The sequence below is a fragment of the Eleginops maclovinus genome, chromosome 2 (genome assembly GCF_036324505.1).
Source record: "Eleginops maclovinus isolate JMC-PN-2008 ecotype Puerto Natales chromosome 2, JC_Emac_rtc_rv5, whole genome shotgun sequence".
NCBI lineage: Eukaryota > Metazoa > Chordata > Actinopteri > Perciformes > Eleginopidae > Eleginops > Eleginops maclovinus.
Genome location: NC_086350.1, coordinates 1,735,645 through 1,759,250, shown reverse-complemented (window position 1 = coordinate 1,759,250; position 23,606 = coordinate 1,735,645). Strand labels below are relative to the sequence as shown.

At 43.9% G+C, this 23,606-nt stretch overlaps 1 protein-coding gene across 1 annotated transcript; it reads left to right on the top strand.

Moving 5' to 3' along the window:
* Positions 1-80: 80 nt before the first annotated feature.
* tdrd12 (tudor domain containing 12) lies at positions 81-22,439 on the top strand. The gene is made up of 35 exons (XM_063908205.1): positions 81-173; positions 3,082-3,150; positions 3,582-3,746; positions 3,827-3,963; positions 4,115-4,234; positions 4,432-4,487; positions 4,611-4,696; positions 5,403-5,577; positions 5,745-5,856; positions 6,134-6,175; positions 6,263-6,331; positions 9,247-9,303; positions 9,983-10,043; positions 10,244-10,351; positions 10,741-10,926; positions 11,677-11,830; positions 11,908-12,035; positions 12,465-12,656; positions 12,935-13,063; positions 13,999-14,116; positions 14,295-14,434; positions 14,506-14,720; positions 15,632-15,713; positions 15,795-15,976; positions 16,166-16,373; positions 17,139-17,231; positions 17,457-17,614; positions 18,466-18,547; positions 18,653-18,816; positions 19,214-19,278; positions 19,537-19,609; positions 20,129-20,242; positions 20,471-20,624; positions 21,783-21,843; positions 21,936-22,439. The coding sequence occupies exons 2-35, from the start codon at positions 3,127-3,129 to the stop codon at positions 22,007-22,009; spliced, it is 3,984 nt and encodes a 1,327-aa protein (XP_063764275.1). The 5' UTR covers positions 81-173; positions 3,082-3,126; the 3' UTR covers positions 22,010-22,439.
* Positions 22,440-23,606: the final 1,167 nt, after the last annotated feature.

The following is a 23,606-nucleotide window of genomic DNA, read 5'->3' as shown; positions in this document are numbered from 1 at the left end:
CACAGGTACATTACAGATAATCAAAATATATGATGTTCCTAAAGAAAGAACGAACCACCCTCTCACCCCGGAGGACACTGGGCGCTGCACAGCGATCTCTCTCGGTCACATTCAGAAGGAAGTGACCCCCCTGTTACCACACCCACCGCTCCCCTGCAGAAGCTCGGAAACAGGTACGTTTTACCGGTTAAATTAGAGGAAAATCAATCGAAATTTTAAATATGGAGAAAAAAAACCGTGTTTCAATTAACACGAATCTAATTCAGCTTCAATTGGGAGCACTTTTGTATTGTAGTAGTTATGGGTGAACACATGTTAGCTCAAGTGAGCTCAAGTGAGCACGTGTGAGCCGACATGTGCGTCTCGCTCTTGGGTGCAAAATGTCGACGTTAGCTCTTAAGTCTTATTTTGACTTTTAGGAAACGTCTAGCTGTGTGAACCTGGAAATGTTGAGTACCCCAAAGTGTTGTGGTCCCCAGCACATAGAAACTGCCGGATGCTAACTGCATATGTTGGATATTTAGCACAATTAGCATAAGATGCATGAACTAGCATTATAGCCGATAACAGTTTTTGAAAATGGCTTGGACGATTTTGACAATGTATAAGTGGTTTTGAGGAAACGCCAGATGTTAACAGTGCTGTGCATGAACTAGTTCAAAAGAAGTGAACAAGTTAATTTTTCTGTGAACTTTGAACTGAACTTAACATCATTTAAACTTTCTAACCCTCATCGAACCCTAAGGCAGCTAAAGGACAATCAGCAACGCCCAGCCGTTACATTAGATAGATAGCGCTAGCTTCCAACCATACATTCACTAACCTGTCTAGCTATGTTTCTAAGACATTCCCGGTGTGTTGTAACGTTATCTACATGAGCAAAATGTGTATGATGCTGCGTTCATTGCAGTCGGGAAATTTCCACTGGAACGCCCCGAGGTCGGACTTCCTACTCGGAAACTCGGAGATACCTCGCCATACCCCAGTTCAACTTTCTGTGCGCACACAACTACCCAGCGCAGTCAGGAAACACGTTGATCACATAACATTTGTCGCTCTTCAGTTTTATTTGTGTCACATTAAATCACCTGTACATAAAGCACCGCTCATCTTCTATCTGGAGATATGTGGCTACGACATTAGTATGCACAAAATATGACACAGCTGTTATCAACCGGTATTGCTAACGATGGCTAACCCGAGGTAATTGCTAAATCTGTAAACAAGGCGAACGTTCATGGCTTGCTTTGTTGGAATACTTAAAATAGTCTAGTGTAAAATAGATATAGATAGATAGATATGACTTTTATTGATCCCAATTTGGGAAATTCTTTTGTTCCAGCAGCATTAGAAACACAGAGACAATACAAAATATACACAATAAGAAATAGTAAAATATAAGGATAAACAAAAACAAAACATGATTTACAAATCTAAAGAAAAAGAACGGGCAGTAAGAATGATATATAGAATGATTAAACAGGATTAATAATGACTTAAATGAATGTGGATGTGAATGTCCAGTGAGGTGTAAGTCCAGTGAAGCTATGAAGCAGAGAGTTCTTAAAGGAGATTTATTAAAGAGTTATTGCCGTGGGCAGGAATGTTTTCCTGTGTCTGTCCTTGTTGCAGCGGAGCTGTATTAGCCTGTTAGAGAAGGAGCTCCGTTGACTGACCAGCTGCAGGTGGAGAGGATGGGTGGTGTTATCCAGGATGGACAGCAGCCTGTTGAGTGTCCTCCTCTCCACCACAGCTTCAAAATTGTCCAGTTTGATGCCGATGACAGACTACAGAGCTAACACACTGTTTTGAAAATACTGTAAGGATGTTCCAAATAGTTTGCTATATGATGCCGGAAAAAATATTACATGCATATTTTGACTAGATTCGGCCTTAAACACTGGTGTACATGTTTCAAAACAGTGAGTTAGCTCTGTAGTTTTCTATTTATGTGGACTTTTTAAAGTTTTTCAAATGGACTGCATATTTGTTCTGTAGTTTTGGTATTCGGCAAGAGCAACAACAGCCTTCCTGCGAACGTCCATCTTTTCCGACTTGTGTTACTGGAACGCAGTCAACTTGGATGTGACGTCACTCCCAGTTCCGACCTCCGACGTAAATGGAACGTGGCATAACCCTTAACATACCCCACATGGCTAAAAGACAGTCAGCATCGCCCCGTGTTTACATTAGCTAACCGTACCAACACCCTTACTTTCTCACGTCAACATCGTAGCTTTTTTTTCCTCATTGAGGCCTGGAATGATATGAGTTTAAACCTTCTGAACAGACTTTGGGATGTCAGCGAAGTAGGCTGTCACTATAAAAAGTGACCGGTTCCTGTGCTGTAGCCATTGTTGTTTACGTGACCTAAAAATGCAAATGGACACGGAATTGATTCCCAACGGTTCCTGACGTCACACTAGCCATGCCCATTGGCCCTCTAGCTCCGGCTGTGGGTCACGTAGGATCTCGCGGGAGAATGCATCGGAAAGAAGAGAGTCTACCGATTCCGGCAACATTTCTACTCCGTATTATGGCATAAATATTAACAGAAACATATCGAAAACGTTGCAAAAAACGCGCCGGCATGTTCTTCGACCTCAGGGTTTTAATGACAAAGTCGAGTCCTTTCGAGTCATCGCGAGTCTGAATGCACGAGTCCGAGTTCAAGTCATTGGTGCTCAAGTCCAAGTCAAGTCAGGAGTCTCTAAATTTAGCTCAGTACTCGGACACGAGTCAGAGTACTACAACACTGACTGTGGACAATTTTCTTTCAAATAAATACGCAATCTGTCCAATCAAATTGATCCAGAGCCTTCTAACACTTCCAAATCGACCAAAAATGAATTAAAATCACTCCAAAATTGTCCAAATCGGTCCCCGTAGGAGATGATGTCCATTAATGCTAATTGCCCAAAATATGCAAGTCAGCATCCCAGTTTTTATGTGCTGGGGACCCCTACTATACATTTCAATCACAAAACTTAGGGGTCCTCAGCATCTCTGGGTTCACAACAGGACTCTGTGAGCTGGTCTGCAAAATCAACCAGTTAGCCAACATGTTGTGCTTTCTTTCAGTGTCGTCTTTTAGACATTGGTGTACATTTGACCAACCTGCACACCATGCTTAACATATCCATTTTGAAGGTAAGTGACTGTTTCATCAACGAGTAAGCAGGAACGTTAACGTTAATTAATAGAAATGCTGCCAGTCAGTGGCCTGACTCAGGACTTTGGTAAATAATGGATAAATTAAATCAAATGAAGCCAGTGGAAACTAACCAAGGTCAAATACACTGTATTTCTATTGTTACTTAAATATGGAGTTCTTCCTCCACCACTGGTCATTTCTGAAAAGGCAAGACCTTGCAATGTGATAAAGCAACTCAGTAAAAGAAAAGGAGGAATGTTTTCACGGTTAATATAATAAAACTTCCTAAAAATGTAATTAATTTCCTTCCTCTTTTGGTCGTTTGTCTCCATTACATTTTTATTCTGTAGTAGAATAAGTGTTTAACTAACGAGTAAACCCCCGTTGTGGTTCCTCATATTGAATCAGTTCTTTGTGGCCCCTGCAGGTTGAAAGCCCGTCCTGCCTCTTGGGCCGGGTGGTTCTTGGTCGGGGCAGGGAAGCAGAGACCTTGGGTCAGTACGACAGTCTGCTGGCTCAGATGAACCTGTTCTACCACGACGTCACCCAGGACCTGCACAAGCTGAAGCCCACATCGTTAGAAGAGGGGCAGGTAAGGATCCCTTTACTGTGCCTTTTTTAACTGGGCTGCAGCTGGACTGGATGTGTGTGTGTGGCTGTGTTTCCTCCCAGGTGTGTGTGGTGTACTGGGCGGCGATGAAGTCGTGGTGCCGGGTGCTGATTGAGTCCATCTTCCTGGATTCGGTGTCCTGTCTGGCTCGCTGCCTCCTGGTGGACCACGGAGAGAGACTCGTCGTCCCTTCAGACCAGTAAGACCAGAACGTTATCTGGACCTTTAGGATTTTTATGAGAGGAAAGTCTGAAATGTAATCTGACGGCTGAAAAACGATGACGCTGTGAAAGAGCTTTCACTGTTTTTCTTATTTTTTAAAGCTTTGTGTTTCGTCTCATTCTGACAAGGATCCGGATCGCTATGCAGCATTTCCTCCAGCTGCCCTTCTGTGTGAGAAGGTTTCACCTGGCAGGAATCAAACCGACAACCCTGCAAGTGTCCGTCCACGATGAGAAGGCGAGACTCATGTGAGAGAAACATAATGCAGGTTGCACTCTGTTTAGGTTATCCACAGTTCCTAGAATCCATGAATGAACTGACAAAATAATAAGAGTTCAAGAATAAAAAGCTCTTTCTACTCAACACCTGTTATGAAGTTAGCAGGTGTTAGTCCTGTGACATTAAACCCACTTTTAGCTTGATGCTTTGTCCGTTTCCTCTGCAGAGCGTCCACTCAGTGGGACAGCTCATCTACTTTGTACCTGCACAGCCTGCTGCAAGGTGAGCAACATGGAACATAGATAGGAAAACAGTTTTTCGCCGGTCATTTTTACCTTTCAAAAGCAACCTTTAATGTGTCCTTCATCGCTGTTCGCTGAGACTTGCGTCCAAATCCTTCATCAGCTTCCACTCAGACCGAGGCTGTGCTGCTTGAATCCGAGGCGGACTCTACCTCCATAGAGCTCTACCTGACTGTAGGAAACATCAAGGTAAACCACTTACTCTGCAGGGTGAGATTATGCAAGTCATGCTTATTGAAAAAAAAGAGCCTTAATACAGACATAGTGGTGCAGGGTCACATGACTTCACGTCTCCACCGCTAAGCTAAAGGAGGCTAATGTTGGGCTATAAAGGAACTACAGCACGGTCACATGACTTCACTTCACCACCGCTAAGCTAAAGGAGGCTAATGTTGGGCTATAAAGGAACTACAGCACGGTCACATGACTTCACGTCACCACCGCTAAGCTAAAGGCGGCTAATGTTGGGCTATAAAGGAACTACAGCACGGTCACATGACTTCACGTCTCCACCGCTAAGCTAAAGGAGGCTAATGTTGGGCTATAAAGGAACTACAGCACGGTCACATGACTTCACTTCACCACCGCTAAGCTAAAGGCGGCTAATGTTGGGCTATAAAGGAACTACAGCACGGTCACATGACTTCACGTCACCACCGCTAAGCTAAAGGCGGCTAATGTTGGGCTATAAAGGAACTACAGCACGGTCACATGACTTCACGTCTCCACCGCTAAGCTAAAGGAGGCTAATGTTGGGCTATAAAGGAACTACAGCACGGTCACATGACTTCACTTCACCACCGCTAAGCTAAAGGCGGCTAATGTCTCCTCGTATCGTTTGTTCTTTGAGCTTGCGTGTTTTATACACAAAAGATTTACATGTTTTTATTTCCAGATCTGTTTGAACGACGATCTGGTGGCCAAGAAGTTTGCTTACTACAGCAGAGAGTCAGCTGACAGCGGGATGGGCGAGCTGGACCAGCTTCCTGTCATGTTGTCCTCCAGCGTATTAACCCAGACCACCTGCAGCACCTCAAACAAGCCGAGCACAGACACCCAGTCCCCTGCTGGTACGTACACACACACACACACACACACACACACACACACACACACACACACACACACACACACACACACACACACTGTTTTATAGCAGCAGCTTTTATCATGTATATCAGGATGTCTTATCTGTCCACTGCATCATTTAACCTCTGATCTGATGCTCCTTCTGCAGCTATTTCTTCAGGTCTTTCCTCTGCAGCCGGAACAGGGGCTGGTGTGCCACCTCGCTCTGCTCCGCTTCAGAACCAACAGCATGAGCTGCAGCCCCGTGAAGCAGGCAGCAGGTCCAATGCATTATTAGATCCATAATATCTATCTATGACTCCTAGAACATCTAAATGTACTTCCAACATGGATCAAAGTCCATAAAGGACATCCAGTGTTTGTTTATACGCTTCTCGAAATCTAAAAAACACCATCGTTTTGTAGAATAGATTCCAAATTGCCTGAAAATGCTACAAACAAGCAGCAACATGTGTGATGAAGGTGTGGCGCTGGGCTATATTGTGCATTTGAAAGTGAAATGTTATATATGTTAAATATTTTGTCTCCTTCAAACAGAGAGCCTGAGATTCTGCACAAGCAAGCGTTGACCAGCGTGAGGTGAGACGGATGCACCTTTATTCTGTTCATTGAGGGAAGATCAGCAGATGGTAACTGCATTTCTTGTCTCTGTTGGTTCTTTATCAGTGATGAAGGTGGAGCTGAAGGTGTTTGTGAGAGCAGTCCGATGGAATGTCTCGAAGATGAAGCAGCATGGTAAAGGACCTCTATGATCCAGCTTCCCTGCATTACAGCGTGTCGATGTGATCCAGATAAATCAAAGATGAGATGCACAGCAGAGCTGGAGCTTGATGTCAAACCCTGAAGGTTCATTTTGAAATTACTGACAAAGAAATGTGCTGCAGCCACCAGGTGACCAACCCTGAAGATCTCTCCCCCAGTCCCATGTGTTGCTTAGGTATCTAACCTTTGACCCAAGCAGTCCATCACTCTCTCTTTCCCCATGGCACAGGTCTGTGGTTTTGGGGTGTTGCTGCTTTCTCTCTTAAGGAGCTCTGGCTCTCTGTTGTTGACCTGAGATGGTTTATTGTACATTGTTTGGCCCTGGACGACCGTTTTAGTTGCATTCAGTGTCTTTTTGATGAAAAATGTTGATTATACTCTCTGAACTGGTTTAAAACCTTCGACTGCGGAGGAGATCTTCAGAGTTAGTCAGGCAATCGCTTAAAGGGGACCTTCCACTAAAAAAAGTGAATCCCTGTTGTTTTTGACATAACACAGGTCAATATGAGTTTGTGAACTATGGTAGGTTTGAAAACTGGAACGTGTCTGCTGTATGCTATAGCCAATGAAAGAAAATAGGCGGAAGATATGGACCAATCTGAAGTCTCCGTCAGTGTGTCGTAGAAAGCGTCATTATTATTCATGGCTCCGCCCATAGAAGTTTTGACAGAACCAGGCAGAATGAAATCCGGTGACTAGCAGACCCGCTTTTCAGACTCGATAATGGCAGAACGACAACGGGCCTGTTTTTAATGCCAGAACAGAACTTCTACACTGCATGCCTTGCCCCAGAATGTTGATTTGAGGGATACATGGCTACAGTTTATTTTTGGAAGAATACCAGAACACTATGGTCCCAGAACAGTCCTGTGTTCGTCGCATTTTGAAGAAGATGTGAAGGAACTGTAGGGGTGATTTGGTTCGGGGAGAGTGAGTGTGGCGAGCAGACAGGGTCTCGGTCAGAAGACCCAAAGGGCAAGGATGCAATGAGGCAAGGAGAAGGCAGGGTTTAATGCAAGAACCAGTATTTATTTTCCCTTTTGGTCTTGATTATTTTGTGTGCTGCATGAGAAAACAAAGAAACAATACAACTACAATTAAATAACGAAGTGGTCAATCAAACAGAGAAACCAACAATCATGTGCAAATACACAATTCAGAACTAAACAGCAAAGGCAACGAACAAGCAACAAACAATTCCCACAAGATGACTTCCTCAACTTTGGGGAATACAAGAGGCTTTGTATCAAATTTGGTTTTGAAACCTGGAACTGTGCCATCACGGCGGTCGCCAACCGTTTCACCTGCAGGAAGGATACCACTTTTATTGTACTGTTTGAAGTTGCACTCAGTCCATGTGGTCAATGCTAGCATGAACAGTCAATGTAGCACTAGCTAGAAGCTAATTCTCGTATCTGGTCAGAATAAGCAGCTAGCAACTATACCTTATAACATAACTTCACGAAGCTATACGTACCGCCGCCGAAATATCCTCATTATGGTTGGGGTGAAGAACAAGAACAGCCCAACGCAAAGTATTTCTGATTCAGCTGAGGTGATGAGAGCAATGGTCAACCTTTTCCTAACAGTGTTGACATGAGCTCCATGTGGATTCACCATGACGTTAGCTACTCATGATCCGTGGATTCGCCATGACAGCAGCTGCTGCAAATTAGGAGTAGCTTGTAAAAATAATTTATACATACCTAGCCTGGGTGCCAGCCGAACTTAGCCCCGCCCATAACATTTTGGGTCGGGAAGTTCGGTCTGGCTCTGCTCCGTTGGGGAAACGTTATCTCCGATCTTGCGACAGTCGAACCAATCAGATTGCCAGGGTGGGCTTTATTCGATGATGGACAGATGATCAACAGGGACGTAATCGACTACGTCACTCAAGAGCGCTGGGGTTGAATTCGTTTGAAACAAACATGGCTGCCGCTGGAGAGCGAGGATGTTTAGATTCTGCCATCGAGTCTGTTCTACAGGATCTCAACATTGCATTGCAGTCATCTTCTACCCTCCTTCCAGCTATCCAGCGTGCGTGCAGCTGATTTCCGTTGACAACAAGTGTGTGTCGCTTAATCTACGTCACATACTACGTTGCTCTGATTGTTGTAGGTCTATCCAATTGAGCGAAGAGGCATTTTTTTTCCTGGTTCGGTTGAAACACGCCCCATAATCAAAGCTCTATGGATCAGTTTCACACTCACTTTCTGAATAGAATCGTGAGTATGACGTAGGCAGGCTAATACATACCTATCTGAGATAATCTACCCATGCAAGGTCTGTAAATATCATAGTTTCAACACAAAATGTGACACGAAACAGGAGGTTGACAACTGGGTTCTCAGCTATAGTGCTTATCCAATCAGGGCAAAGCTGATTTACATATTGAATATTCAAAAGAACAGCAATCCAGTCAGAGCAAAGCTTATAAACATATTGAATATTCATGAGACAAGCCGCCGTGTTCTCTACCAGGCTTTTCATAGATTTTAGAATGGCATGAAATAAGCGATCCAAGGCATTTCCCAGTCAAATACTGTCACAAACTCGATCAGAGGACATCAGTTTTAACACAATATCAATGAAATGGGTGTGGAACGGGACCATTAACTTCATAATGAACCTTCAGTGTTTGCCATGAAGTCCCAGCTCTCCCCGTGTCGTCTCAGCTGCTCCAGAAGTTTCCATCACGCCATGTTTTAATCTGAGGAGGATAATCAACCTTCTGCATAACAAACAGATCACTGTCACACCGAATAAGGAGAGCCTAAGATCGCAGGCTAGAAACGGATGAACTGGGTCAAAGTTACGGTTCTCGGAGAGTATTTCCCTCAACACATACCAGGTGGTTTTTCTACTAATGGTGTCTACGTTTGATTCAGCAGGTGGAGCTCGAAGGAGAGAGCGTGGAGGAGTGAGACGGACTTGGCCTTTTCACGGTGTGCTCCAGAGAAGAAAGAAGCACAAACAAACATTTGTTCTGACTGATGACAACCACATTTGTTTCGGGCTTTTTAAACGGCACATTATGTTCAGAATTTGTCCTTATTTTTCCACCGAAGCATCAGGGATATGCCGGAGTCCTTCAGGTTTTAGTAGCTTATCTGAACTAGTCATCTCGGTTTGGTTTCAGTGGTTTTTGTGACCCTGTTTACCGTCAGCTGGGTCAAAGGTTGCGACGGAATTGTCCAAAGATCAGCTCCTATCGTTTCATCCTCCCCTCTATTCCTCGACCTCTGTGTGAAACGTCACAGGGTTAAGGAATAGTGGATAGGAGAATTGAAAAGCCTTAGGAAGAGAGACACTATCCGACTGTACCTTTAAATGAAAATCACCTGCATAACTCCCCCCTGATACAAATGCATGTAAACCTGACACACCCCTGCAATACCCCCAATAACCACTAGTGTCCCCAGTGCTCTAACTGATACTGACAATTATCATTCTCTCACCTGAGTAATTGCCAATCCTTAATTGAAAAAGTAGAACAATTCAGTGAAGAGAAACTGTTGAATGTCAACCAGGAGCGAAAAAGCTGCATCTTCGGAGGTGAAAATGTAAACATTTCTGGGGCTTTGTAAACATTGATTTACAAGGTTTCCTTATTGTTTGCTGCAGCCTCTTGGAGTGGTTGAACCCAGAGCCCGCGAACCCTGATCCAGACTGTGCACACAACGCGGTGAGTTGTTGAATCGACGCGTTACAGACTAAACGCAAAGCACAAAATGGTTTTAGTTGCTGCATCTGAATTAGGATTGGACGCAAACCAAGAATCCATCAAACTGTAGAAGAAGAGCCGTGTTTTACTGGACTTTATATAGATATTAGTTATAGGTAGAGATCCTATAAACACGACACTGTGATGTCATTGTGTCTCAGGTTGTTTCCAGTGATCCCAGGATGAGTAGGATACTGGTGCACTCCGCCCTCCCAGTGGAGCCCTGCAGCAGCCTGGACGACGCCCCCATCACAGACGCTCTGCGCTGGGTAAAATATAACGTGCTTTAACTTTAATTTCAGGCTGTTTTTGACTCATCAAACCATCAGTCAATCACAATTTATTTATTTTGCCCAACATCACACAGTTACCGGGGGAAACTGGGAGAAACGTGTACAAGATGTCGTGGAGGCTCCTGTTTTAACACAACATGATTGTTTACTGCCTTTTATTGCTCGTGCAAAATGTAAATACTTCACTGTCTGGGCTGTTAGCTCCACCATGTGGAGGAAGTCTCTCACTCAAAGACGTGCTCTGAAATCTCCCAGTCAGCGTTGTAGGCTTTGAGGATGCAGGGTGCGGTAGAGATTGGGGCTGCAACATTAAAGCCAGGTTTTGTTACGGGTTGAGGCTCTGTGACGCGGCGGTGTGTCTGCAGGTGTTGAAGAGAAAGCAGAGCAGCAGTCTGACTCCAGCTGAGCGCTACAGCTGGCCCGCTGTAGCTCGAGGCTGCAACACCGTCATCATCTCGCCCGACGCCGAGCAGCCGCTCAGCTACATCGCCCCGCTGCTCACACACATCCTGCTCAACTCCATCTTCGCCCGCTTCACCGCCACCGCAGGGGTGAGTACATCCATCTCTAAATGCATACATGTGCTTATTTTAGTCCAAAGTCTTTCTAATTCTTTACTCAGATGTATACTTTAATATACATCTATAGTATACTTTAAATGAGAGAAATCTAGCATTTTAATCACGGTAATATGGTTTATTTGGTCTCCGTTGGATCCCCTTTGAGCGTGGATTATCTTTATTTTCCTTTTTCTTAAACAACGAAATGAACCGTCGCACAAGAAAAACTGACAGTTTAACATTCAGATTAGTTACAGTGTGACATAGGGGGGTAAAGCCAGTTTGAAAAGGTGGGTTTTGAGGGCTTGTTTGAAGGATGATGCTGGTTGATTGTCTACGAGGTGGATCAGCTTCCTGTCATGTCCTCCAGCATCTCAAACAAGGCGACTGTACACACACCCAGTAACCTGCTGACTAACACACACACTCAGGAATCATTTAGGGAACAGTTTTAACCTCTTCCTGTTTGTTAAAAATGGTTGCCATGTCTTATTAAATGTTCTTCTTAACCAGTTTAAGCCACATTTTTACCGTACAGGTTGTACATCTTGGTGCTATTTAACTCTATTCTTAACTGGATGAAGGGTCCTGGGACGCCTGGCTCTGAATCAGAGAGCTAACATACATAAAGAAACACTGATTTATAACTGGGTGTAAACAAATAATTCTAATGCAAATAATAAACTCAGGCTAAATAGCGTTTCTGGTACCATAATATGCTGGGTCTGTGTTGATGTGCAGCCCATGGCAGTGCTGCTGTGTCCGGGCTGGGAGAAGGTGATGGTGATGATGGAGCTGCTGGAGGAGATGAAGCTCGGCTCCGCCCTCCACCCCGTCACCCTGCTGCTTGGCATCAGGAAGGACGAGGCCAAGGCCGTCCGGATCCCCAAGAACTGTGAGCATAACGCAGACTCTGTTCAGTGTGCTAACGACTCCACGTCCAGCCTCACTGTTGTTTTGATTTTCCTGCAGGCCTGCTGCTGGTGACCACTCCCTTCACTCTGGTGCGTGTGCTGTCCTGCCATCGCTTCTTGTTCCTGCGTCTGTGCCACCTGGTGCTGGACGAGGCCGACCGGCTCTTCACTCTGGCTCCAGATCAGGTGACCGCCTGCAGGAATCACTACTACCAGGATTTTTGCAAAACACTTAATTCGGTAAACTTTAAAAGGTCGCCTATTATGCAAAAATCCACTTCTTCATGTCTTTTCTACATAAACACGTGTCCCCTCTGTGTTAAGAAACTCAGGAACAAAGACCCCCTCTCTCTTTGTCCTGATCCATCTCTATAGAAACCTGTCTGAATGTCATAATGTTTTTTTGGGTTGCGCAACCATTAGCCAATAACCAACCAAGGTAAGCCCCGCCCGCATTATCACCTGAATCTCCTCCTAGAGCACCATTGTGGTTTTTTTAAACCAATCCCTGCACAGAGGGGCGTGGCCAGCCGCCGCTCGTTAGCATTTAAAGCTACAGACACACATTAAGACGTTTTCCTCCCACGTCTTTAAACACGAATTTTCTCCCGTTAGATGGCGACCATTTTGCAGCATTTCCAGAAGGTGACCTCGAGCGAGGAGAAGACTTCCTGTCCGCAGCAGCTTGTAGCCGTGGCGAAGAAATGGACCATTCACATGGAGGCTCTGTTAGCCAATCACATGCCGTACCCGTGCATCGTCATAACGGTCCCAAAGGAGGCCGCTCTCTACGGCGACGTTCAGCAGGTCAGTCTCAATCAAAACCCCTTTGATTTCCACTTTGAAATAAAATATAGGGTCTGACTGAAGCACTCTTCTGTGCACCAGTTAGTCCTTAAGTTAATCATGGAGTTAAATCCCGGATCAAATGTCATTAAAGGGCCTTGAACATGTTGTCTGCAGGGATTGAGATGGAGTCTTTTATCTCTGTTTCCTTGTTTCTTGTCCTAATATCTGTCCTTGTTGTAAATGGAGTTGCTAAGATGCCGGAAAAAAGACAGTAAAGTGTAAATGTCTTCGTGCAGATCATCCTCATGACTGTGGAGAGCAGTAAGATCTCAGTGCTGCTGGGTGCGCTGGATTTCAACCCCGACGTCGGCCAGAAGACTCTGATCGTAGCCGAATCTGCTCAGGAGGTGGAAGACGTGTTCAAGGTGAGACGGCAGCTTTTTATATATGTACACAATGTGCTTCAAATCTTCAAAACGTAGGTGTTTAGTATATCCAGCTTTAATGTAAATAATGTTCTATTTCTGAACCTATCTTCTGTGCAACTCTGTCTGTGTAAAAATAAAGAAATCAACATTTGAATTTGAATAGTTTATATAATAACACACCGATACTTGGCGTCCGTGTATCGGTACAATATCGCCACTCAAAATATGGCGTTACTATACTGTACCAATTATTTCCCCCACCCCTAATACATACCATGTCATGCGTCGTCCCTTTATTTACATCACAGGATGCAACTCTTAATTGAACGGATAAAGAGAACCATGTTAACAAGTGACATCGCGTCTACTCTAGCTCGTGTTGTTTTGTACGCGAGTATTTGAGTATACGTACTTGCTCTCCAACACTGTCGGAGGATAGCGAGCACTCCACTTGCTGCAACGATGTTCACTTGCTCTGACAGCCCCTATCATTTTTTACACACGCTGAAGTAGACGTGATTTTACCTCAGCGGTGTTCACAGGGAGACGTTCTCTTTCTAGGTCCATCACGCAAAGCTACGTTATGTTCGGCTAAATTGAAACTGGGTAGGAAAGACGATGAGACTCCTCCTGGTCGGATCAATAAGATGGACTGCTGCTAATTTGTTTGCAGAAAAATGAAACACATCATTAATGTTGTGTTTTTTTGTCGGGTCCATTCTTCTGTATTGAGGTTACTGTGGGATCTCAAACAGTCAAGGCAGTGGAGAGTAATTGCTATCAATTGCATACATTTTGACCTTAAAACCCAGCATACCGTTCGTGTCTCAGTCCTACAGACGGTACAGTGTGTCTCTAATGCTTTACAGTCCTCTGACGGAAACCAAACAGCTGTTTTCTTTAAAGTTAACTGCCTGTCTTTTTTTATTTAGGCCTTGAGCAACAAATCAGCGTTCTGCCTCAAGACCCACGAGGGGTTAACACAGCAGTTTGACTTTGTCATCCAGCAGTGGAGGAAAGACATCGGGCCCAGGACTCACGTTATTCTGGGTAAACTGGGCTCTCTCCAGAGGGCTTTATCTGTGCTGCTTGTAGTTTGATTTTAAAACAGTTTGTACAGCATCATAATTATTTTGTTTGATTTCATTATTTTTGTTGTTGTTGTTTTTTGTATTATTGTTTTACCCGTTCGAAATAAATCAAATCGAAATTGTTGTTTGTCCTCTAGTGACCTCCACCGAGTGTCTGGGGTGTCTGGGGATCAGAGATGCCACGTGTGTCGTCCACTACAGCTTCCCCACGTCCCCCAAAGTTTTCGGCAGCCGGCTGTTCTGCATGTCCGAGAACTTCAGGAACCTTTCAGAGCGGGTACGACCCATCCTAAAGTCCTCGTCCCTGTGTGACGCACGGGTTGACACCTCTCTGGTTTATCCTCCCAGGATCAGACGGGAAGTCCTCGCGTCACCCGCTCCGTGCTGCTGTTCTCCGAGAGGAACAGCTGTCACGCGATCGGGGTTCTGCAGTACCTGTACCGGACCGACGCCCCGCTCCCCCCCGAGCTGCTGTCCTTCACTCAGGGGGTCCACAGGGCCCGCGAGGAGCAGAAGACCCACAAACCTCTCTGTGGATTCATCAAGAGCTACGGAGAGTGCAGGTGTTTCAGTGGTTTTCTCTGTAACGTCTACGTTGAATCCTTAGTTTATAATCTTTAAACGGCAAGAGCAAAACTTTATCCGAACGTATTTAGAGATGAAATAAGATTCAGAGCGGAAACAGTTTAGTCCACAGGTGTCAATTAGCCTTATGGTTGCCCTCAGAGGGTCGGTAAGACTTGTGTAGACCGACATTCATCGAGGGATTTATTGTATATTTTAAAACCTGTGAAGTTATGAGATTAGTGAGCCTCACCACAGTGTAAATTAAAATTGAATTCTTTGGACACTGTCTGGAGGGCCGCTGCTAGAATACTGGTCACAAAACAAGATGCATTGTGGGACTTGTACTTTTTGGACACTGTGCTTCTGGAAAGTGGTTCATAAATATTTGACGGGAAACTCGTGGGTCGGATTTTGCTTGAGTTTTAACAACAAAAGTCTTCAATATTATAATTTAATTATGATATCCTAAGGACATAATGAGACTCTCTGACATCTTAGAAATGAGTCACGACACAGTTTTCGGATTTTCACCCTAAAAAATCTCAATTTCTCTGAACTGCTTTAAACTTCTCACAATAAAAGCCTGCAGAATATATTTCATATCCAACAGAATCTAAGTTGCGCAATTGGGAAACCAAAAGAAGGTAGCTGTTTACCCTTACAGATACAGAAACATCTGATTTAAAACATCCTAGCTTGCACAATTGCCTCTTAATGTTATTTAATCAAACCGTTTACAGGATGGTTACATCTGAATCCTCTTGCTACGTGAGGGAATAAAAACACTAGAAGAAGAATAGTTTATCGTTCTCCAACATCTACTTTTATCTCAGGCCTTCTCGAACATAAATATTCTCCTTTATTTCCATGGTTTCTACGACACTAACTGTGTGTGTTTCCTCTGCAGAGACAGCAGTGTGTGTCCCGACCGTCACACCTTCGTCTCCCAGCTGGATCGGTCGGGGCTTCCTGCCTCGGGAATCATAGAAGTGAGGTTCATTTAAAAAACCTTTTTTGTTATTTTCCAATAAAGCAACCAGAACCCACCCTTGCTCTCACTGTCCTCCCAGGTGCTTCCTCTCTACATTAAGACGGCCTCCGTGTTTTACGGCCGCATCGTCAGGAGGGAGGATGGAGGTCTCCAGAGCATGGCGTCGGAGATGACGGCTTACTACGCCGACAAGAAGCCGGGAGCCGAGGAGATGCTGGAGGGAGGATTGTACGCCGTGCTGGAGGACGACTGCTACCACAGGTCTGACTGTGAAAGTACATATTGATGGAGGGAGGGATCACCCTGGAGGAGATCTTGCAAGCCTAAAACTATATTTATATATACAGCATATGCTACGCCAAACCTCAGTCTTCTGATCCAGCTATTTTCCCTTTCACATCAGTGCATATCACAGCAGATAGATGAGTGTAATGTCTGCCCCCTCTGCAGGGTGAAGATCCTGTCCGTCCCCACCAGAGGGGACCGACTGTTCTTCACCGTGTTCGTCCGGTTCATCGACGTGGGGAAGGAGGTGGAGGTGAAGTCCCATCAGATCCTGCAGCTCCCGGAGAGGTTCCACTCTCTGCCCGGCCAGGCCGTAGAGATCATTGTCTGCTGCGTCAAACCAATCGACACAGAGACCGACTGGCACCCCAAGGTCTGCTGCTCTATCCTGACTCTGATCCCTAATGTCTTATTTCTGTAGTGGACCCTGAAGGCAGCATCTCCCTGGTTCTCTCAATAAAAAAACTATGGGATTTCTCCATCATTTCAAACCTTTCTGATACTTACACGTTTAGTTCAGCAGGATAATCTCCACACATTAACACCACTTAATGATTACTGAAGTAAAAAGCTAATGTTGGGCTATAAAGCAACTACAGCACGGTCACATGACTTCACGTCACCACCGCTAAGCTAAAGGCGGCTAATGTTGGGCTATAAGGGAACTACAGCACGGTCACATGACTTCACCTCACCACCGCTAAGCTAAAGGAGGCTAATGTTGGGCTATAAAGGAACTACAGCACGGTCACATGACTTCACGTCACCACCGCTAAGCTAAAGGAGGCTAATGTTGGGCTATAGAGGAACTACAGCACGGTCACATGACTTCACGTCACCACCGCTAAGCTAAAGGCGGCTAATGTTGGGCTATAAGGAACTACAGCACGGTCACATGACTTCACCTCACCACCGCTAAGCTAAAGGAGGCTAATGTTGGGCTATAGAGGAACTACAGCACGGTCACATGACTTCACCTCAACACCGCTAAGCTAAAGGAGGCTAATGTTGGGCTATAAAGGAACTACAGCACGGTCACATGACTTCATGTCTCCACCGCTAAGCTAAAGGAGGCTAATGTTGGGCGTGATGACGTTTAGTCGTGTGGTAATTCTGTGATGTGATTGTTTTCTCACAGGTCACCAGAGCGATCAGCCAGAAGATCTGCGGTCTGCAGCACCGAGCCAGAGCCGTCTTCAGTCTGGGAAACACGGTGTTTGTTGATCCAATGGTGGGTTTCTGCCTGTCAATCAGCTCCTTATTCAATAAGTGCTTAATTGATGGACAGATAAAGTCAGAAACTGTCATCATGAATCCTTAATCTGTCTCACAGCGCAGATAAAAGGCTCAGTAGAATGAGTACACTGACATATTGCACACATTAATACAGTTAAATCAAATTAGTATAGATGGTAAAAAATAAGCGTCAGGAGTATTTCTTTGTTTTGTTTCCCAGGTCCGTTTGACGAAGGTGCCGGGTACGAAAATTGTGATCAACGAGTACACCGTGCAGTCAGAGATCCTTGCCTCTGGGATGGCCGTCAGTCACCCCGAGCACGTGGAGCTGCTGAGGGCGCTGTGCCAGGAGAGCAGTGGGGGGGCTTGCATCTCTGAGTGAGGAAACACTCCACAATGGGATACTGGGACATGTCTCTGTGCTCTAATGTTCAAAAAGCTCTTTATTTCTCTCCCTCTACCTGTGCTGCTCCAACACCAGAGCCCAGTCTGCTCTGATTGGTTAGCTGGCCGGCTCTGTTGTGATTGGTTAACCAGCTTAGAGATGTCCCGCCCCTTAGCCTAATACTAACAGATATTTTTACATATCCTCCAACGAAAATAGCTGCTGTCATATTTTCTGAAACTATAAGCAAACCCGTTTACATCATCAAGGGTCCAGCATTTATGACAGATCATCTAATTTGCGTTTCCAGTCGTCTTCAAATGGGCGTAGATGACATCCGAATTGGTCCGAAAGTAAATCTTAGAGTGGATGTAGCCTGTATGGTCATAACAGTTGTCATGTGTACATATCGTAAAGCTGCAACTTATCCACGCAGTGTCTTTTAGAATTCATTTTAAAATCCTTTTACTGGTTCAGTAAAGCTCTTAATGGTTTGGCACCCACGTATCTCACCGAGTCACTCCCGTTGTATGTCCCTGGGCGAGCCCTGAGGTCTTCCTCAGCCGGCTTTTTGAATATCCCTAAAGTCCAAGTTTTGTCCACTAGGCTCCTAAACCTGCCAGGAAATATCCGAGGCCGACTCAGTGGAGTTATGTACACCTATGTTTACTTTTATTTATTAGGGTTTCATTCATTTTTTCAGGAATCATTATTTATTTTATTGCATTTTATTTGTATTATCGATCTGAGGGGGATTGCTTGTTTGTTTCTAACTTGCACTTTGAGCTGCCCGTGCTGTATGAAAAGTGCTTTGTTATTATTATTGTTGTTTTGTGGTTTGTAGGTGTGCCAATGGTCCGGTGTCTCTGGAGGTCCGGATCAAAGAGGAGGAGGAAGTTCTGGCTGAAGCCGCCACACTAGCCGAGGTCAGTCAGTTTTATACTCCTTCAGAATGTTTGGTTATGGCAGATGACCTCAGACTTCTCACACATTATCCCGGTATAATTAATCTGTAAAAATACTCTTCCCAGCTCGCTGACCTCCCTCCCCTCAATCCCTGTGAGCCTCTCAGGCCAGATTCTTCCTCAATCCAGTCCCTGGTCCCAGCACCACCAGTATCCGACCTCCACCTGGCTCCAGTGTGTGATCAGAGACCCCTGATGGTCAGCCAGTCAGCTACTGGACAGAAGAAGAGGTTGGTGTCTTTTTGTACGGGACAAATGTGCTGGGTGTAAATCCAGGCTTGAAAAATTAAGATTAAAACTCTTATTTTTTACGTTAAATGTGTTCATTCTTTTTTCTTTTTTTTACCAATTAACTCAAAGTATAGCAATATTCTTCATCCAATTTTACCAGGTAATTGTGCCATGTTTTTAATGCCATGGTTTTTGGATTATTCGAGGTTCATCAGCCGGGGAAAAACCAGCATGTGTGCTACTGCTCTTTTCTGACAGGAAATCAGATTAAGACCTGGGATAAATGACATTAAAATATTAAAGAATATAACTGAAAGTCCTTAGGAAGAATAAATGTCTCCAGCTTTGTTTTTTTTTCGTGTCTGAACTCAACAGCTTTATGATTTTGATACACAGGATCGAAGATGGAGAACATCACCCCCTGATCAGCAAGACGGCTTTTCTAAACCCCAGGGAAAACGGTACACATAAAATACAAGTCTGACCTCACGGGCTGCCGTCAGCATTGTGTTGATATGTATTTTCAGATGTAAAGAGCTGCATAATTACTCGTATTCCTTCCTGAAAACTCCAGATGGAGCTAAAAGGGTGTCATTATTGCATTTAGTGAATAAAATCCGTGGTGGAAATATGATTTGCAGCTGCTTCCACTGGGAGGAAACTGAGTGAACGCGCAGAATGTTGTTAATGAAGCTGATCCCTGAGCTGTGTGTGTGCAGGTGTGTCTGCAGAAGAGGATCAGAGCAGCCGCCAGCAGCTCGTCAGCAGTAATGGTGCTGACTCCCCTGAAAGGTACGGCTTTACTCACAGCTGTTTAAACTTTGTGGACAGAAAGGTGATTAATGAACCAGTGTCGCTGTGAACTCTTTAAATTGGAAAGTAAAGGTGATTTGAAGTTATATTTAGTACAAACATTTTTGTATCCCTGAGGACTTCATGTTATTATAACAAAGTAAAATAATAGATAATTATTTTTAGTAAAAGTAAATAAATACATTGAAAACAAATCGGAAAATTAAAAAGAATATGGGAATAAAACTTCAAAGACGGAGAGGTGCAACATCTAGTGGTTAAAGTTGAGATTTATTTTATGTCCTGTTAATGTAAAATGAAAATGATGGGCTTTTATTTTGAAATGAAAGCCTCACCATGCAATAAACCTAACCATAATACAACATTTTTACTTTGAAAATCTACACTGGATGATCTGGACTTTACAATTAGAGTTACAGGGGTTAAATGTCCCTTAGCTCCATTTTACTTTCTAAATTAAACTCTAAATGCGTTTATTTTCCCCTGCGGTTGTTTCAGTTTCCACCCCCCGACCCGCTGGTACCAGACGTCCGACTCTGTGATTGTGACGATGAAGCTGAAGGAGCCGCAGAGCCAGAGCTGCCACTTCTTCCCGGACAGAGTGGTGTACAGGTGTGTGAGCCGCAGACCTCCAGCTCACATCATCCAGAGCCTTTACACCGGGAGGGGGGGGACAGGTTCAGCAAGGCCATGTAAACACCTGTAAACCCTTTATCACACTTTGATGGAGCAAAGATTCCTTAGTTATGCTTTTTGGGGTTTCCCCTCTCCCATAGTGTGCTCTGTAGGTTTTAGTGCATGTAAATGGTCTGCAGAGGCTCAAATCCCTGTGTTTTTCAGTGGCAGCTTGAACGAGCGGACCTACAGAGCCGACCTGCAGCTTCACGCCAACATCGCTCCGGACCGCTGCTGCTGGGAAATGAGGTCCAATGAGCCGGTCCTCAAACTGGTCAAACAGCAGCCGGGACCATGGGAGAAGCTCGTCAGGAACAAGGTACTGAGTCGGAGTCGTTCCATGGATTTGTGATTTTTATGAGCAATTCCTTTAACTAGAAAGGACACTAATACACCTTCCTAGTGAGGAGCGCTTCATTTGAAAAAACTGCCCTTTCCTGCCGATTAGATGTAATGTTTCCTGGTGTCAGTTTTGTTGCGTCCACGGCAGGAAGTGAGTTACAATCCTTTGGGTCATCTTTTAAAAATAGATAATCCAGCCTCATAAACTAGGGATAACCAGCGCCGTATTAAGTCCTTTGTAGGTAAGAACAAATAATAACGGAGCTTGGAGAGAGTGATCTTCAAAGATTAGAGTCGAGGATGTGAAGTGAAGCCATGTTGTTCCTCATCGAAATTTGGAAATAAGATTTAAAAATTAGATTTTTTGTTGCAAATTAAGGATTTTATAATCCCAGAATATTCAAGTGCTTTTATTTTGTATTTTTTTCCTTATTTAATAATCTCGAAACCAGAAATCCTTAATAATTTCTCTGAATATTAACCCTCCAAAGGTTTATTTGATGTCAGTGCCAGAAAGATAACATGTTTGTTTGTGTACTACGTTTTCCCACGATGATCTCTCTCATTAGCTTTTGGGGTTTTATTCAATTGTATAGCTTCTGGACTCCATTTTGTAAATTGGTTCAACTGGTTTTCCTTTTTTAACTCGGAAACTAGGTTTGTTTTTGTGTAAATGAGGACTTTTGTCCATTCATTTCACAAAGAAGGGTAAAACTTTGGGTAATAAGCAGGAATAAAGTAGCCTTTAGAAGGTAGATTTGGGTGATTTATGTGTCCTATATGTTTTATAAATATGAGGACATGCGTTGATAGGAAGACAACACAAGTGTTTACCTAGAATAGCCCTTATCCTCCCCTGTAGTGACGAGTACTTCATAAAACACAATGAAATGAAATGGGAAAAAATAAATAAATGGAATTATAATGATTCAAAATTCAACGGGGGGTGGGGGGGTGCAAAAAAGAAGGTCCATTCGAAGCGTCCTGGTGACGTAAAATGTAAATGCTTGTGCTTTTATTTTGAAAAAGGTCCGTTTGAAATCTGAAATCTCTCCTATAGTGACAATAATCATTGTTCGCAGTAATTTCAGGATTTCTAGAATTGATTTGACAAAAAAAATCTTTGTTTCCACAGAATATTTTTGTGACTTACAACATGGAGCACTTTGAGGAAAATGAAGACAGAACCCCGAACGGTCAGAAGACCCACGCTGAAAGACGGCTTCATTCCTCCGTAAACTATTATTGAGATGGTATCTGATGTCTGCACTGCTTGTTTCTGTTTCAGGTGTGTGTTTTGTGGAGAACATCGGAAATGACTACTGCTATGCGATGTCAGAGAGCGGCAGTGAGAGCGACTGAAGGATGGAGACAAACACCCTGAGTCATCTGTAAAGGGTTAAGGAATATTACGACCCGCTGTGTGATTGAAGTGATTTTAGGAACACAAACACAAAGCAGATGAGCGTTCCCTTGTTGTTAGAGCACCTTGAGATTTAAACTTTGGGGAGGCAAGTGTTGAGTTTGATTCACAGTTCTTTATTTCTCGTCTTTAAAATCCCAGTTCTGCGTTACAGGAGACCAAACTGGGATTATTGGTATCAAGCGATTCAACGTGTTTGAACTTGTTACTGCGTTTACATTGACAGCTCTGCTTTTCTATCTAGCTTCTCAAACCTGATTTGCACATTTTATTTCTGTTAATTCTTAGTATATCCTGTGAGTTTTCACATTTTTCAAATCCCCAAACTGTTTTGACATTTGAGTAAAATAAAAACAAATTGGAGGCCAATGTAGTGGAAACGAGATGACCTTTTTCTGTGTTGGAGCCTGAAGGCATCGTCTCCCAGGTCCAATGGGATTTCTCCGTGTGATTTTGGATAATTGCAGAAAATAATGTCCATAGACTGTATATATATACAGTCTATGATAATGTCCGTCAAACAAACGTTATAATATTTAGACGTTTCGTTCTGCAGGATAACCTCCACAAAATATCACAGTTTTGAAGTAAAATGTTGGGCTATAAAGGAACTACAGCACGGTCACATGACTTCACGTCACCACCGCTAAGCTAAAGGCGGCTAATGTTGGGCTATAAAGGAACTACAGCACGGTCACATGACTTCACGTCACCACCGCTAAGCTAAAGGCGGCTAATGTTGGGCTATAAAGGAACTACAGCACGGTCACATGACTTCACGTCACCACCGCTAAGCTAAAGGCGGCTAATGTTGGGCTATAAAGGAAGTACAGCACGGTCACATGACTTCACGTCACCACCGCTAAGCTAAAGGCGGCTAATGTTGGGCTATAAAGGAACTACAGCACGGTCACATGACTTCACGTCACCACCGCTAAGCTAATATTGGCGTGATGACGTTTAGTCGTCTCATTTCGACACTTGTTAGCAGCCGCTGTGTTTGAACTCACCCGTGGGGTATTTACCGACGTATTTTGTCGTAGAACAAAACGTTGAGATCTCTTCAGCTCGTGTTAACCACAGACCTCATTTCAGGCTAAAAAACAAAAACACATTCTGAAAACCATTGACTTAAAGATGCTAAAGGCACTAAAAGCCGAATCCAGAGTTATTTCTCCTCCGTTTTCGCTTGAATGATCTTTTTAGTTGATGTTATAGTAAATAAAAATAACAGTTTTCCGTTCAGTCAGTCCAGTTGAGTGATGTTTGTGCTGAAGAAAAACTCCAGAAATGAAAGGGAAAATATAACAGATAAATCTAAACACTGATGTGAGATGTTCACATTTCTGAGGAGGAAATGTTTGCAGAAGTATACCTAAAATGCATATTTTAACAATTTGAAAATCAAGTGGGAACTTTTAAAGATGATATCCTGTGTATTTGTTAACCCTGTTCAATGGGCTGCAGGGGGCAGTGTGTGTTAGTCCATAACCAGCAGAGGTGGGAGAAGTACTCTGGTCTTGTAGTTTAGTAAAA